The sequence below is a fragment of the Hydra vulgaris genome, chromosome 11 (genome assembly GCF_038396675.1).
Source record: "Hydra vulgaris chromosome 11, alternate assembly HydraT2T_AEP".
In the NCBI taxonomy this organism is placed as follows: Eukaryota; Metazoa; Cnidaria; class Hydrozoa; order Anthoathecata; family Hydridae; genus Hydra; species Hydra vulgaris.
In genome coordinates, this window is record NC_088930.1 from 26,778,780 (window position 1) to 26,797,282 (window position 18,503).

General features: G+C 28.9%; 1 protein-coding gene across 1 annotated transcript in view; it reads right to left on the bottom strand.

The window, feature by feature from the left end:
* Positions 1-2,383: 2,383 nt before the first annotated feature.
* Positions 2,384-18,503, bottom strand: part of LOC100214446 (protein CDV3 homolog B) — a 31,009-nt gene continuing 14,889 nt past the window's right edge. The window contains exons 3-6 of the mRNA XM_065810620.1: positions 6,414-6,481; positions 6,268-6,333; positions 2,905-3,073; positions 2,384-2,824 (exon numbers count right to left, since the gene is read on the bottom strand). Coding sequence (XP_065666692.1) covers positions 2,701-2,824; positions 2,905-3,073; positions 6,268-6,333; positions 6,414-6,481 — 427 coding nt within the window. The 3' untranslated portion in view covers positions 2,384-2,700. The remainder of the gene's footprint in view (positions 2,825-2,904; positions 3,074-6,267; positions 6,334-6,413; positions 6,482-18,503) is intronic.

Sequence of the window (18,503 nt, forward strand, 5' to 3'; positions counted from 1 at the left end):
TCTAATGCTTTTTATGTGCAAGATATGGAACACTGCATGGTCTGTCCTAATTAATGTTGTTAATAAATATTTCTAATCTATCTTTCTTTGGAAATATATATTCTAAGAATTATTATATTACTCAAACTTTTATTTTTATTTAACAAAATAAAAAAAAAGTAAAAATGGATGAAAGCACTAAAGAAAGAAAACGATACAAATTAAATCAAGGCGATATGACAAACATGGTGGCGTAATGAGAGAACTACTGAGGCAGAATATAACAATTGCCAAACAGTTTTGAATTAAATCAGTACATAATAATAGTTTTTGTTGCTTAAAAATATTATGAAGTTCAAATCTGTTTTTTAAACTGATTTATATAAATGTAAGACCAAATATTCATGCGCCTAATACAGCTCTTTGCCTTTACAGGGAATTTAGTATAAATATTACCTTAACTTTTTATGTTAAATAGAAAATGCGACCCTCGAATCTGCGAAAAACAAACTTTAAATAATTAAGAAAACGCGCACTAAACGGAATAAATATCTGGGTTCAAAATGGGATTTCCCATCAAAAACCGAGAATAATTCCAGCATTTTCGGTTGCACCGGGTGGTATATTTTTTCAAAATAATTGATAAAACTTCCAAACTTAATAATACAAAATTTTTAAGACCCGAAAGATTTCGCAGAATCCGCTCTAACAAAAAAAAAAAAAGCAGCTCTACCCCGCAATCCCGATTGGATGCCTCTTTGAAAAACGGTTAAATAAGCACAAGTTTTCAACAGGGCTGGACAAAGTGAGTTTTTTAAAAAAACCCAATGAAATAGAATTTTTTGAAATGACAAATAATTTTGAAATAGAAATTTTTTGAAATGATAAAATTTTTGATTTTCTTTTTATATTAAAACTTATATTTATAATAAAAAATTTCTTTTTATATTAAGTTTTATTTACAAAAAACATTTTGAGTTGCTTTCGAAAAGATTCTCGTTCAGCTTCATTTTGATAATGATATCTAGCATTTAAAAATAAAACCCAAAAAACTCTTTAAGAGCCCAAAAACTTTGAAATAATATAAAGTGAGTTTTTTCCTGCTCTGATTTTCAACAGCACCATGAAATCATGACAGAATTGCTAAATCTTGAAAAATGGCTGAAATTATGGATGAACATATAACAAGATTATTGTTACATGTATATAGCGAGTTGATAGAGTAAAGAAGTGCTACTCAATATTTCTTGAGTCACCCGGAAGTACCTGATTGGTACTCGTTGAAAATTAAGACTTTAAAACTGAGCAGTATTTTTTGGACTTTTTTAGTTGATATGACCACAAAAGGCTTAGCAGAAGTATTGAAAAAAGAAACCCAAAATCAAGAACTAAAACTATTTGATTGCTGAGGAAAAGACAATGGAGCTAATATAAAATGTCAGGGAGTTAAAGCACTAAATTTACGAGAAAATCCACAATCATTTTGTGTACCTTGCGATTGTCACTACCCGAACTTGGTACTCGGTGACACTTGTTATTCAAAATTGAATACTTATTAGTAATCGTTGATAACACCCTCATTTCTCACTCAATGCATCCGTTTAATAAAATCATTGTTTACAGCTGATATGATTAAACGGTGCATTTCCTTTTTTTTTGTTGCAATTGCCTTGTTGGTTTAAGTGTCATACTTCAAATTCATTTTATCACCAATACTTTTTTGTTCCATCTTAGTTTCATTGTTCTAAACTCGATTTATAATAACTTAAAAATAAAAGTAAAACCTTAGAATTTTGTTTTCAACTTTTCAAAGAGATATTTAAACATAACAAATTTAAACATCTAAAATATCAACTTTATTGGAACAAATTTTAAGTTCAGTTTAACACTTAATTTAGCTTTAAAATATAACACTATTTCGCATATTCTTCTCAAATTTGTTAACATTAATATTAGATTAGGTAGGGCAAACAGAATAGAAAAAGAAAATTAGTGTACAAATTCTTTTAAGTAAAAAGTTATAAAAAAAACAACATGCGTGCTTAAAAATTACTCTTTTTTTTGGGAGGGGGGGGGGAAGAAGGAGGAGAGTGAGGTAGGGGATGGAAACAGAATGTGTAAGAAATAAAAAGTGACTAACCTGTCTATATTACCTATGCAAGTTCGAAACTGCATCATATTGATAAAGAAATAAAAATTGCAAGAAAATATATTTAAAAAAAAACAACAAAAACGAACTGGCAATAAATGTAATATTAATTGCAATAATAATAATAGAAAATGAAGCAAAGATCTTCCTCCTTGATATAATAAGAAAACATCTTTAATAAAACTACCACAAACTTTGAGCAAAAACAAATTAAAGAAGATTTTAGTTTCATTACGCGACTTTAACGCCAAATAGTGTTATTATTTATATCTATATCAAATAAGTCGAGCTTTAAAAAAAAATATACAAAAAAATACTAGAAAAAATTTAAACCTAGTCAAATTTGATCATAACCATAACAAATGTTACATATTTTTTTCAAAAATATTTAACAATAAAATAGTTTCTTAATAAAAATTACTTAAATTATTAAGCTGTCAAAATTCTGTTTTAAAAGATAACCGTAATACGAAAATTAATTTCTGTTGTGATTTTCTTCAATTGTTACTGATGGTCAATTCTTGTACTACTTTCGGCTAAATTATTTTAGCCCAACATATAGTTCAAAATGATTAGTTTCGAAGACCGTCGTATCTATTACCTAAGTCTAAACCTGGTCTATTGTCAACCACATGAGCATCATTGGAGCGAGTTCCTCGCTTAACTACTTCAAAATCATTAGGAGTTCTTTCAGATCTACAATATAAAAAAACAATTTAAAAATAAAATTAAAAACCAAAAATAAAACAAAGAATTAAATAATAACATCAACTAACGTTTGGCTAGCAGCACTAAGCGAAGGAAAAAGAGCTTGATTGGATAGATCTGGCGGAGCACCATTTCTTAATCTAGGATTTTTTTGACTTTCTTGCATTCTTTTTATCATGCTTGGAGGAATATATTTACCATCTTCACGAGTTGCTTTAGTTGCATTATCATTAAACACTAAAATTGTAAAAAATGTAAAAAAAAGTTACCAACCACAGCTTTTTCCGCATTATGTTTATATAATTATAATTCAAACGACTGAATCAAGAAACCATAACAATTAACAAATTCAGAAAAAAATATTTTAAGTTAAAGAGTAATTAAAGAAGAACAATTGAACAAAATATTAAACTTTTTTTTTAATATAACTTTTTTTAACTTGTTCTGATTTAATAATACAAAAGTAATATTAACTTATTGTTTTGTTATTTTAATTAAAAAACTATTTTTTTTTTTAATATAGTAAATTCACTTGCATTAACAAGGCCATGAGAAATTTTGGAGTTGCAAGAAAGTAAAATAAAAAGAATTAAGGACCATGAAAACTTCAGAATAAAAAATATATGAATTGCGTGAAAATTTGAAAAGTTAAAAGAATTTCAAAGCATTGATGTCCGAGGAAAAAAACTAGACAAATCAGAATTTCATGAGCAAGAAGGAACTGTTACGGTAAAAGATAACTCAGGTATCATTATAGTATTTGTAGAATAAAAAAAAGAGACACCACCTCACAATGATGGGACAGAGGCTAAAGCTCGGCAGCCTCTTCTTCCTTTAGACAATGTCAAAAAAAATATGCATTTTTGGACATTGTCTAAAAGAGAAAGAGCATCATTTAAAGGAATAGTGCAAATATGATAACAGTATTCCATACAAAGACGGATAAGATATTCATAATGATAAATATTGAAATCAGGAGCAAGCACGATAAAGAGAGTTGATAAAGACCGTAAAACATTGCAACCTTTGCAGATGCTAACTTTGAAATGGAATGGATATATGGTTTCCATACTCTTATGGAATCATATACTTCTTTCACTAATGACCTCTGTCAATAATGAAAGAAGAAAAAAGGTCAAGCAGAGGACTCAGTAAGAATGTTCATTTTATCAATGAAGAATGTTACACAGATCAATACAAAAAACAACTGAATTTTGTTTGAATTAATATAATCAATGCACTGAGCACCAGCCCCAAACTGTCACAAAAAAAAGATCACATTTAAAATCAGCTACCTGTTTTTAGCAATCAAAAAATGATGACATTTTGTCAAGGTTGGAGAGTATATTTTCATCGGAAAATAGAGCACTTCAAAAGTAAGGTCATCAGAAAGACCATTATTACAGATGAGAAACAACACATGAACATTGACAGAACCTCATGGTACTTAAGAGATAATAGGAAATGAAGGAGAATTTTGTCCATTAAATAGGACATAAATCATGACTCAATACTTACTAATAAAAGTAAAAAGACTAATTGAAAAATAGTTAGAGTGGTTAGAGCAATCTACAGAATTTTCAAAAATTAGAATGACAGATGCCATTTTCCAGCAGGTAGGTCAATGAAATTCAGTTAATCCCTTTATTTTTAAGCAATAGTTTAGAGAATATTGAGTTAAACAGTTTAGAGATTGTTTTGTACGATTATGACAGGAATGTTTTCAAGACAACAAGCTGTAGAAAAGTTCAAGAAAGATTTAAGTTTAGCAACGAAAACATGAGTGACTTGGATGTCTAACAAGGGATTAATCTGTTTCTCTAGGATACCCATAAAAAAAAACACATACAAAAACCTTTTAACCCCTGTGAAACATTTATTTCTGGCTGTCTTGCAAAATTCACTTTTTTTATGCCAAAGCTATGTAAAAACAACTCTGAAATAAAACCCTCCCCTGCATCAAAGTAATTGGTTAATAAAAGTTGACTTATACCAACTTAAACTCGTAAATTTAAATAAATTTTTTTTTTCCATTTAATTTTATTTTCTCCAAAATTCACAAGATTTAATTGTTAATAAATTTGCAGTAATTTGTTGCACTAAAACAAAACAGTGATTTGTACCAGCAATATGTTCAAGTCATTTGGTTCAAGTAATGTTGTCATAATATATTGCAGTTACATGTTCATTAACCAATTCCAGTAATTTATTCAACTTTTCAATACCTTATATACCTTCCAATAAATCATTCTAGTAAATCAAATTTCAATATGTTAAATTATTTAAAGTAATTTTTCATCTGTTCAATTGTTCTTTATAAAAGCTTATTTAAATTTTGCTGTTTTATTAATCCATTAATAATTTAATTAATCGATCTTTGAATCTTAGCATTGATGCCTATAATAAGCACATGTTTGGTCTTAGCAAATACTTGCTTATTCACCTTTATATCCTAAAATCAAGTTTGAACCCTTTAACTTTATGCACTTTTTTTTTAGTACCACATCACTCAATCTTTCTTTATTTTTTATTTTCTTTCTTTTCAACACTGCACTCCATCAGCCAAATACTGTTAAGGTGACTTTACTGATCATTGAATAACTTGGCTGAAAGAACTCTGCTAAATAGTGTCAAATCCTATTTCTTGTTATATAACTGCATTATATAAAGCTGTTGAGAAACAAGTTAAGTGCGGTACTACTAGGGATGTGGTGGGGATTGAACTCAGAACTTCTTGCTTATGAAGCAAGCGCTCTACCACTACACCATTACCGCAACTATACTAAGAAGCAAATTTTAGTGATAAAGTTAAATTGGTTATTTCACTTTTATGGACCAATTTTAAAAAAAAAAGGACTGAGTTTTTACACCACCTTATCTCGTGATTTTGGAGTTTTTGTGAGGTGATTCTTGCATTGGATTACTAGCAGTTAGATAAGCATACTTTTTCTGAGAAAAATGTTTTTTATTGAATTTAAAGAAACGTTTTTCTCAGTTTTCATTAAAAGTCAGATTTGAATCTTGAATTTAGTTTATATTTATAAAACTATTCTTATGAATCATAGTTTTGAAATATAAATAAACTGTTGTTTTTTTATATTGAATTACCTGGTTTAGTCTTTTTATTGAGAGGAACAAATGTTATTGAGAGGAACAAACAAGTGTTATTGAGAGAAACAAAAAAATATTAAGAAAACCATAACAATTGGTTTGAAAAGACAAAATAGCAAATAATTTAAAATGTGCACAACATTTTTATTACTAAGAAACTTCATATGCACTTAATAAAACTTAAAAAAAAAAGGAAAAAATTTACAAAATATTGACAAATTTTGTCAAAAAATATTTAATAAAACAAATTCAAAATGTAGACCCAAAAAATAAAGAGCACTGATTCTTTTTGAAACCACTATACTTATTTACTTTTATACCTGGTTGCGGTAATGCTTGAGTTTCTCCCCATTTAGAACTACCTTTTTCAGATTTTATTTTCTTTACTAAAAATAAAAAAAAATAAAAATTAGAATTTCTATCAAAAAATGTTAACTAACATGAAAAAAATTAAATAAAAACTAACTTCCTCCTTCAATATCTTCGATATCATTATTTTCATCGCTCTCTGTATCTACTTTATTCACTTCTTCGCTAGCATATAATAATAACAAATAAAATACAAAATCCTTTTAATGAAATAAAAACTTAAAATATTTAAATTGTTTATCTTTAAATACTGAGAACTTGAAAAGGTAAAATCAAAATTTGCTTGGTTGCTTGGTAATCTTTATCTGCTTCATTTGTAATACTCAAAAGTTTAAAGCTCATATAAGTACACAATTCAATGAAGCTCAAATGAAAATACAAATCGCTATTTGTAAATACCAAATACTTAAAAAAATATCAATAAACATAATTTTAACATAAGGAGTTATGACTGTGAGTTAACCAGCAAGAATAAAGCAATTGCATAGCATTTTGTTTAGGAAAAGGTTAGTGTTATATCAATGTTTGCTTAGGAAAAGGAAGTTTCATGTATGCTTTGCTCAAGAAAATAAAGTTCTATTTATGTTTGAATAAATTTCTCCCTAATAATTTAAATGCTGACTATACCAATTATAGATGATTTTTTTATGTTCAACATAAAAAAATCATCATTACCATTATATTGCTTCAATATTTTACAAATATTTGAGACCTTCAAAGTTCCTTTTTATTTGTTGAATTTTAGCTTTTGCAAAATTTACCAGACTTGGGATTTTTGTGAACAAATCTAAATTCTGTTTCATCTTTGAATTTCAGTGTTGATGGTTATTATCTAATGATTCCCAAAGACTCCAATAGTCTAAAAACACTAATAGTCCCATGCTTGGCCTGAGTATCTTCTTATGTATCAATTCACCTATCATGTATGATTTTATATATCAATTCACCTATTATATAATCAGGTTTGATTCCTATGAGTATTCTTGATAATAATACTAATGACCACACTTATCCTGTTATCCCAAAGAAACAGATTAATCTACTGTTAGACATTGAAAATACTCCTGCTTACTCTCTGACAACTAATATGGATTTCCAACCTTTCATTATATTGCTGACATGTTAATTGTAATATCAGAAAGGTTTCAACATGCATTAGATGTAAGCAAGGAAGCAAGGGCTATTGCTCTAGACATATCAAGGCTTTTTATTAAGTCTAGCATGCTGGTTTCTACATAAACACGCTTCTGGCATCTGGTGAATCCAGGAAAAATTTTTAAAATATTGAACTAATTCTATCGAATTGCAATATTAGAGTTGTCCTTGATAGGCAACACTTTCCTTGATTTCCAGTAACCTCAAGAGTGCTACGAGGTTTCAACCTTAGTCCTGCATTGTTTCTCATCTATGTTAATGTGGAAATCTGGAGTCGTCTGAGATATTAAAAAATATATATGTATTAAATATGAGATATTAAAAAATATATATGTATATCTACATAAACACGCTTCTGGCATCTGGTGAATCCAGGAAAAATTTAAAATTATTGAATTAATTCTTTCGAATTGCAATATTAGAGTTGTCCATGATAGACAACACTTTCCTCCATTTCCAGTAACCTTTAGAGTGCTACGAGGTTTCAACCTTAGTCCTGCATTGTTTCTCATCTATGTTAATGCGGAAATCTGGAGTCGTCTGAGATATTAAAAATTATATATGTATTGAATGCACTATGCCTCTAAAGTGTTGTGTTACTTCATGCTTGTCTAACTATGACTAAAGAAATAAAAAATATGTATCCGTTTATTGTTTACCAAAGGACAAAGATGGACGTTTACAATGGATAACTGTAATTCCAAGAAATAATATCCCTGATTCAAAATATACCATAAAGATGCTCTAAAGATTGGCCTGAAAATGTTAACTTGATAATAATTAATAGTAAGAAACAAATAAATGTACCTCCAACAATATTTCATAACATTAATTTTAGTCGAATTCCAACAGCACCAGCAAAACCACATACAACAACACAAACAAGTTTATCAGTAAGAAACATTCAAGAGATGAAATTAACAGTTTTACTGATGCTGATAACTTAGAACTCAGTGACTTTATAATGAAGGTTGAAACTGAACAACTACCAGTTCTAAGTAACAATTGTAATGATGAAATAGTCTAACAATCAAAAGATTTTATTCAAGGAACTGGAGTGGTGAAGGCCATGGTGAGGAACAGTCTCATTATCTAATCTTTTAGTTTTTATAATTTTTGATGCAGAAATGATAATATATTCTTGTTTTTATTATAATAAATTCTACTTTAAGACATAAAAAACATTGTTTTTCATGTCATTAAGTAAGATGAAATGAAAAGTCTTATATAATATATATCAAAATAATAATATTAATACTGTAATAGCAATCATTACAGTATTACTATTATTACATTTTCATGAATTAAAGACTTTTTATTTTATTCTACTTTATGTTGTAACAATGTGGCTAATTTTATATTCATAAAACAATTTTAGAATTCTTCAAATTAAAAGTGATTTAACATATACAGCATTTCATATTCATAGTATTTTATTTAACACTTTCACAGAATCGAATAAAAGTAATAGACAAATTTTCTATTTTAACGGGTAGTAACTAAAAAATGAGAATAATTCTAGCCCTCTCATATCGAAGGACAAAAGGAAAAAAAAAGAAAAGTACGCCTATGTGAAACTATTCTTTCTGTTTGCAAATTAATCAAATGTTTTGTTTCGCATCAGCTAATTAAATTGTGCTTAAAATGCAATCAAAACAAGATGTACTTCGCAAGTGCATTGTAAAGTTCTATCAAATGCACGAAAATATCAGAAAAAAAGTTTACTGAAAAAGAAAAACAGGCAATTTAAGAGTAAATTCTCCTAACACTTGAGAACAAAACTACACTTTTCAGATGGTAAACAGTTATTAATAAAGCAATTTACAAAAAAACTACAAAGCTCTGAGGTGAATAAAAAACTATTTACCAAGTTAATATGTAAATTAATTAGTTCTTATTTGGTTTCATATGAAATATTCAGCTTTTGGCAAGAACAGAAAAGATGATGATTAGATGTATATGAGGTGTGACTTAAAAAAGACAATAAAAGTGATGATTTAAGAAAAAGATAAGGTGTTGTGAGTATGTCTGATTGGGTGCATTCCCTGATTCAGGGAAGATTGAGGTGTTTTGGGGATGTAAAGCGTAAGGGCTGTCCAAATAATATGTGACAGTCTTAGGGGGGGAAGGGGGTATTGGAAAGTGTCACCAAATATCACATGGGAGAGGGGAGGGTGGTTTGCTACTGTGTGACGTGATAAATAACTTTTTAAATTAAATTTTTTATCACTACGTAATTTTTTAAAATTGCAAACTCCGAGATAATTATATATAATACGAAAATTATCAAGAAAAATGCTATGCAACGACTTCACAAGTAGCTAGCGTTTGTTTAACGAAATCATAACAAATGAAAATAAAAGATTTAAATTTTTTTCAAGTTACTTGTGGTAATCGCAGACATAAAAAGAAATTTTGATTCTACAAACATAAAAAAACCAGATAGTGGGCGATTATTTAAAAGCAATTTATGTTACTGTTAAAAATATAATTTTATTTTTAATGAATATTTGTATAAATATACTAAAAATTTTAGTATTAATAGTTGTTTAAAATTTGATCTTTAAACATAAATATTATTCTTGATCGTCATCTGATCTATAAATATTTTAGTTTTACAATACTTTAATTTTTCATGTTATTGTTATTATTACTTTTAATGTTTTGTGTCACTCTAATGAATTTGTCGAACTACTTTAGTTACGTTATCATTTTTATTATATATTAAGTTATTTAGTTACTATGATATAACATTTTAGTAATAATAGTACTATTATTAATGCTATTATTAAATCTTTACTATATACTTATTTATCGTAATGATTGTAAGGAAAATTAAATTCTTGTTGTTGATGTTGTTATAGATTAAAAATGTCTAGTGAAAAAGAAAAACTTTACAAATCTATTTATGAAGGATATTTAAAAGCATTTGCAAACAAACCAAAGCAAAAGTCTCAAGAAGAAACAAATAAAATCTGGTATGAGATTAAAACAAAGGGCAAAACATTATCTGAGTTAAATGTAGAAGTTTTAAAAAAATTAAAAGAGCTAAAACAAATTGAACTCCGAAATAAAGTTGGTATTTTATCTTACTGGACAAAATTACTGAACCAAGTACCAAATACACTAAAAAATAGTGTGTGGTTGAATCTAAAATCACTTTTGATGGCGTGACTGACGCGACCCCATCAATTACAACAAGTGAAGAGTGTGAAAAAGAAAATTCCAACTTCTCAAAAGTTTTAACAAAACAAGCCCTGAAACAAGATCTGTTAAAAAAGGAAATTTTTATTTTACAAAAAGATATTGCATATCTCACTGAAAAAAGAAATTGCAACTTGTTGTCACAAGAAGACTACCAAATACTAGGGCAAAAGCAAAAACTTTTGGTAAAAAAAACCCGAGATCTTGTACTTCGTCAAAAAGCCACTGAACCCCAGACAGCAACCAGACTAAAAAGAAAAAAAGCTATAGAAGCATTAGATCCAGATATTAGAAAAAAGTTGTGTGTAATTAAAAATTCAGTACCAAAAGGTCGACCGCTAGCCTGTGATCAGGACAGTTTAATAAAAGCAATTGTAGATATTGCCATGAAAGGGTCTGCTTCTGATGATAGGAGAAGAACTGAAATGGTTCGAACTGTAAAAACATTAAATGACTTGGTTGAAGAATTGAAAAATCATGGTTACAATCTCTCGAGATCAGGAGTTTACTTAAGATTACTTCCAAGCAGATCATTGAGCGCAGAAGGAAAAAGACATGTTAAAACTGTACCTGTCCGGTTAATAAGAGCACAAAATTCTGAGCATAAATATCATGCAGACACAAAATTTGCCAAATCATGCATTAGTGCCCTTGAAGAACTTGCGTCAGTTTTGGGTGCTAAAGAAGTGACGTTTCACTCCCAGGATGATAAAGCCAGGGTGCCAATTGGATTGACAGCTGCAAGTAAACAAGCATCAATGATGATGCATATGGAGTACAAGGTAACTTTAGCTGATCATGATTTTGTAATTACTCCTCAACACAAACTTATTCCTTCAGTAATTGCAGCCATAGAAATTAAAAAGGATTGCATGGAAAAACAAGCAGTCATATACTCTGGCCCAACATACATAGCAATCAGAAGTGCAAAACATGATTCATCAACAGCACTTAGTCACTTAAAAGACATGAACAGAATAAACCATCTTTCTGCATTTAAAAGCAGCTTATTTACTGAAGATGGAGTTAGCAAACCAGTCATGATTATAACTGTTGATGGTGGGTCAGATGAAAATCCAAGATATGAAAAAACAATTCATTGTGCCAAGACTTATTTCAAAGAGACTTATTTCAATAACCAAGACTTATTTCAATAACCTTGATAGATAATGTTTCTGTAATGCTCCTGGCAGAAGTGCCTTTAACAGGGTAGAGAGAAGAATGGCTCCGCTAAGCCATGACCAGGCAGGAATTATACTACTATTTGATCATTTTGGAAGCCATCTTAATTCAAGAGGAGAAACAACAGACAAAGTTATGGAGAAGGCAAACTTTGACAAAGCAGGTGAAGTTCTTGCACAAATTTGGTCTAGCACAGTCATTGTTGGATTTGAAACTAAAGTCGAGTACATAAAACCAAGCAGTGAAAAATGTGTACAGTTAAAACATTTCGGAGCAGAGTGGGATGCTAAACATGTCAGAGAAAGTCAATACTTCCTTCAAATTGTAAAATGTAATGATCAAAAATGCTGTGGTCATCATCACAGCTCACTGTTTCATCTTATTCCAACTCTTCCACAACCAATTTCTTTGTTCCAAGGAGAAGATGGTTTTGAATGAAATAATACAAAGAATAACTTTGCATCTCTATTTTTAAACTTATCACTTTGCATAACAATTTTGCCCTCGACAGTTACAAAAAAGTATCCCAATGGATTGCCATACGACTACTCATGTCCAAGCATTCAAAATTCCTTACCAAAAAGAATTTGTACCAACTGCAGTTTATATTTTGAAACTATCAAGTCAATGAAAAAACACAAAACAGTTTGCTCAAGTATTGGATATTTGAATGAGATTCAAAAAATTAGACCTCAACACCTAGTTGCTCAACGTCTATCTGAACTCATGTGTGTCTTTTTAAATTCGGACAAAGAAACAATTAAGTGGTATGATCAAGACATCAAGTTGATATCTTTGACCTCAACTGGCCTTCAAAAATTATTGAAGAGCATGGAACTCCAATACTTGAAGGTCAAAGTCCGATTTGGGAACAAATTTAGTTTTTAGACATATTCATCAAATGTATTTTTTTATAAAAATAAACTATTACAATTAAAATATACACTTATAAATTTTTTTTTTGTCTTTGTCACGTCACACAGGGAGGGAGGGGGGGGGGGGGGGTTCATCAAAATGCTACAAAATGTCACATAGGGGAGGGGGTATTAGAAAAACGACAAAAAATGTATTATTTGAATAATAATACATTTTTTGTCATAGGGCTTGTCAAATAATCACGTGTTATTTGAACAGCCCCTAACGATGCAGATGACTGTTATAAGCATGTAGTGAGTTCCAAGTTTCAGTAGAAAAAGTTTGAAGCAGAAAAACTTGGAAAGAATGTGTTTCAGGTGATTTGAAAAAGCTACATTTAAGGAAAGAAGAAGTTCAAGACCATATATGTTAGAGAAACAGCATTATGAGAAAAGTCCAACCCGTGCACGCACAGAAACGAAGAAGCTAAAACGATGATGCTAATGATGAAGATGATGATGACAATGATGTTGACGATGATAATAACAATGATGATGATTCCTAATTTAGCCAAGGCTGCAATAAGATTTAAGATAATGCTGCTGCTACAGCTGCAATAGCAACAGCTACTTAAACTGGCAATGTAGTAGTAAATAAGAATAACCAATCTCAGATAATAACAGAATATAAGGTGTTTTGTTAAAAAGAAAGTGGCTAGTTCAATTGAAACTAAGCATTGTCCATAGGTTTCATAGCTAAAATTAATCGTTGCAGATGGCAAGAATAACAAAAATTCGTTAGTCTATGTGATAAAATACAAGAGTAATGGGTATTGTATAGAACAACTCAAGATGAACATCACATAAATTTTACTTGTTATGTTGAAGTTAAAGTAGACTTTTCTGGAAAATATCTGAAACAATATGTTGAAGTAGAAAATGGTACAGTAAACAGTATGGCTTCAACAACACTAAATGGTTAGAAGCATAGATAATACAAATTCCAAAACTGGTGTTAACAATGGTTTAGTTATCCGATTAGAAAAGATTTTTAAAGATGGCATTCATATAGTGGTTTGCTTACTTCACTATGATGAGTTACCTCTTCATCGTGTTATATTGGAAATAGAAAAATTAATGATCCAAAAAACTATAAAGAAATTGAAATTTTCATGTATGAACAACCTTTTAGTAGTTCAAAAATTGTAATTAAAAATCTTCAGGGTTACTCCTGCTGCTTTATTCAATAAAAAATTTCTTAATGCTATGCTGCAAGATGATGAGAAAGTTGTAAGAGCCTGTGCTCTGAATCAAATTCTTCAAATTATGCTATTCAAGAAAATCAATCGGGATTTCAAACAAAAAATCAAAGCTACACCCTTAAACTTCAAAGCTGAAGTTTGGAGCAACTATTTTAGGGAAATCAATCCGCATTTCAAGCCAAAAATCAAAGCTAAGGCAGTTATACCCTTGAACTCTAAAGTTGAAAAAAAAAAGATGAAAATTTTTTCCAGAAAAATTTACATAACCATATATGTGTATCTCGTAAATCCCAAGGTGAGCCAATGTGTTCAGAAAAAAAAGCATGTTTAGACAGTGGCTTAATGGTCATGCTCAGGATAACCCAGAGAAGCATGCCAGAACACTCTTTTCTGTAATGGTTAAATACTTATTTGCAGGACCTACATTTATTGTCAGCATGGTACCGGTTTCTAATTTGGTTTCTGATTTCCAATGCAGTGTTGTTGCTAATATAATTGAATCTATTGAACAATCCAGTGGAAAAGTTGATTGTTATTGCAAATTATTTCCATAATTTGCAATAACAATCAAGTAAATAGATATATTTTTACTTTTTTGGATACCATTTAAAATAAACCTTGAAGAACTAAATCAAATATAGTTTTCATTATATGATTACGTCAATTTATGGAAGAATATACATAACAATTAGCTTACCAAAAAGACAAAATATTAAAATTAAATGGTATTATACAAGATTAAACTTCAACTTGGTGAAGCTGAGTTAGTTGCTGATTGGAAAGATCTTGGGAAATTAAGATTGTTAGAATTAAAGTCGCTTATCACATTATCTTGCCTAAATGAGTAAACCATATCTCCAAAGCCTATAGAAAGGCAAAATGTGAAACTAGTAAAGCATGTTTTATGTGAAGAAACCCTGACAGACAACAGAAAACAAACCCAGTTACAAATCAAGAGCAAGTTAAAGGTACTGTTGCTTTTCTGCAAATTTTTATTGAAACATAAAAAATTATAAATGTATGAAGAATGTCTGATGATGTAAGATTGCAAGATCTATTGTGAGCTGTCAATTAAAGTGCTGAAGATCATCTGCAACATTTATCAATAGCAGGAATGTGCAAAAATATTGATGCAAAAAGCGGTACAAATGTAATAAAAACTTTAACTTTTAAAACAGTAGATGCTATAAGAGGTTTAATAGACTTAACTAGCTTTTTACTTAAAACTAGTCAAGATGATCAATTTATTAGGCTTGATGATTTTCAACGATCCTTTAGAGAAAACCTTTGGTAAATTAGGACAGGGTGCAGGCAGTGTTTACTTTATTTCTGCTCATCAAGCTGTTGAGAAAATTTTATATTCATCATACTTTACTACTATACTACAACTATGTTTTGATGCAGACTTTTATGATTGCTCAGAGCATCATTCTTGTGATGGATATATTGACAGCTAACTGAAAAAGAGTGAGATTTTTGACATACTGAATGACTTAAAAAAGTCTATGAAAAAAGACAGCTGAGGGATGAAAAATGGGATGAGTTTATATTGCTGGATACATTGTTCATAAAACCAAACAGTATAATATTAAAGATACTTTTATTTATTATAAAACGTATGGCAGTTACTTGAAAGAACTAAAAAGGGGAGGTTTAAAACATCCTGGTGATACTCTGTGTTAGTGGGTGTTTTTCTGTTACATTTTATTTAAGAAACTAAATATTTTCTGTTATGGTTTGTTGAAAATCAGTATCTAAATATTTTAATTTGATTAATCAAATTTATTTTTATTGTGCTCTTCCAAAAGTTAACATTTGTAGTCGAATCTTATCTGATATACTTTTAAATAACTATACAAAACAGGCTACTCCACATTCTAAGAAAAAACCTGCATAAAAAGTATTGAAACTGCAACTAGAATAAAGAAAATTAAGAATAAAATTAATATGATACAATTATTTTGTGTTTTTTTTTTCCGCAGAAAAAATAGTGTTTTTTTAAATTAGCCTTCAGTCTTTCCATTCGGTTGTGCGATTGCAAGGGCTGTTGTTAAGATAGCCTTGTCTCAAAATATCAATTCTGGCTGATAAAATTTGATTGACAAGATTTTGAGGCAAACTTAATTATAAAAAATTTAAAAAAACACCTTTTTAATTATTAAGTTAGCAACTAAATGTTTTTGATTATTGGAATAAAAACAATTCTGAGATGATCACAATCTTTAGCTTACAAAAAAGCACAAAATTTTTTAATGAATAAGCAAAAACACAGAATGATAAAAAATACCAAATGTTGATTGGTGGAATAAACACAGTTTGAGATTTTTTTTGACTTTAATTCAAAAGCTAATTCAATGTTAATAATTTTATATGAATGAACTGAATTTCTTTGCATGAAATAAATTGGAAAAAATAACTAGAAATTTTAACATTTCCTTTAAACTTTAATAGGTGGGAAAAAAATTGTTTGAGATAATAAGAGCTTAAGTGAATAACAATTTAATTTTGTTTTAATGATCTCAAAAGTTTGATATCATTAAACATTTAAATGATGTAATAGTTTTCGCTATAAGTATTGAAATAGATTAAATAGAAAGTATAAAATTATCATAATCATAAAAAGGAGGGGAAAAAAATTTCATTTAATTAGAAATCAGTATTTGAACTACCCGCCTAGAAAAAACTTACTTTTTTCTTTGAGTAAACAGTTTATTCTTTACCTTTTTTGTTAAGGAAAAATGTTTTGATAAGAAAAAGTAAAACTTTAGCGGGTGGTTCAGATAATGATTTCTTATCGAAAACTTCACTTTTTATCTAGTGAGTCTTTTCTTTACGATAGAAAGAAAATAATTAAAGACAGCTTTTATATATTGCATACAAATAATTTTAAATGTATTCTACAAAATAGAGTGTTCAATGTTCTTAAAAGAACAGAGCAATAATTAATTAGTATAATTAGTAGAAAATCACTTATCAAACTTTTTTCATTTTACACTGAGTTTCATCAAGAAAGACTCATCAGCAATGCCTTTCTGATATCTGATGAGTCAGAAATCTTTCTTAATTAATGAAACACAGTGTTAAATGAGAAAAATTTGATAAGCGATTTTCTACTAATTTATATATATATATATATATATATATATATATATATATATATATATATATATATATATATATATATATATATATATATATATATATATATTTGTATATATATACTTGTATATACATATTTTCATATATATATTTAATTTAGATGAAAAATCTTTAAAAAGGTGAACAATTAATTATTTGTATCAACTTTGAATAGAATTTTAATTGCAACTTTTTTGTTTTGTAACTTAAAAAGTAAGATACTCAACCACCAATATTAATGATTTTAAACTTCTAACAACTGCTAATAAACATATTTTTATATATAAAACAAAAGCATATATGTAAAACAAATGTTTATATTTCAAGGCAATTTAAATAAATGTCAAACTTTCTGGGCTCATAGAGTTGCATATCTAAATTAGACCAATTGCTCTTGATCTGGCCTTGGAAATTAACTAAAATTCTCTCATACACTATAAAAAGGAAAAACTTATGCATTAAATACAAAGACTCATGAACAATATCTCACCACTTCAGCTGACATATAATGAGCGATAGCCTCACATAGTTTTACTGAACTTACTAATAACCTAATATGGGCTCGGCTACTTTTTCATTCGCAACAAGCAATAAACTGATTTTCTATAAATTATTAGCTTGCCAATATTTTTTGTGCAGAGATATGAGCTAATTTTGGTAGAAATCCTACTTAATAAACAAAAAAGTTAGTGATGCAACCTCAAAACAAAACGTTTTCTTGAGTAGGTTACTATTATTGGATTTCTTTTTTTTTTTTTAATGACTATTGAATTCACAACACCATGTCAAAAGTTTCAATATGATTCACAATACTGATTCGTAGAAATCCAACCTAAAAGTTGAAATATTTTTTTACTTGTTTTTCTGAGTAACATAAGTTAAACAATATTTTCAGTTCTAAATTTTATTCGCGATGGTTATTGGTAAAAAATTTTCATCATCCTGCTGACAAAATGTGCTTCTTATGTAACTTCTTGGATTCAGGCTGACATGGAATCTTTTATTCCCTCTCGAAGATTGTAAATCAAGCCTCACTCTTCTCCAAGGCTCTCCTCACATTGTGCTGCTGCAATTTCCAATCGAAACCATTACTTCTATATCTATCAGCAAAACAATTCTACAGAAAACAGACATCTGTTTACTTTTGCTAGAAACCATTGTAAAAAGGTTTTGTCAATTGCCAAAGCCTATTCTTAGATCATAAAATCTCATATTTAATCTCAAAAATTAGGCCCTTGTAATTTCTGAAGAACCTTTAACAGTATCAATAATAAGGGCAAATCTGTTAATCCACCTCTCTTGTATGGTTCAGATTTTGTCACCTCACCTAAAGACAAAACTGAATTGTTTGCTAAGAACTTTTCATCAATATTATCTCTTGATTCCACTAGC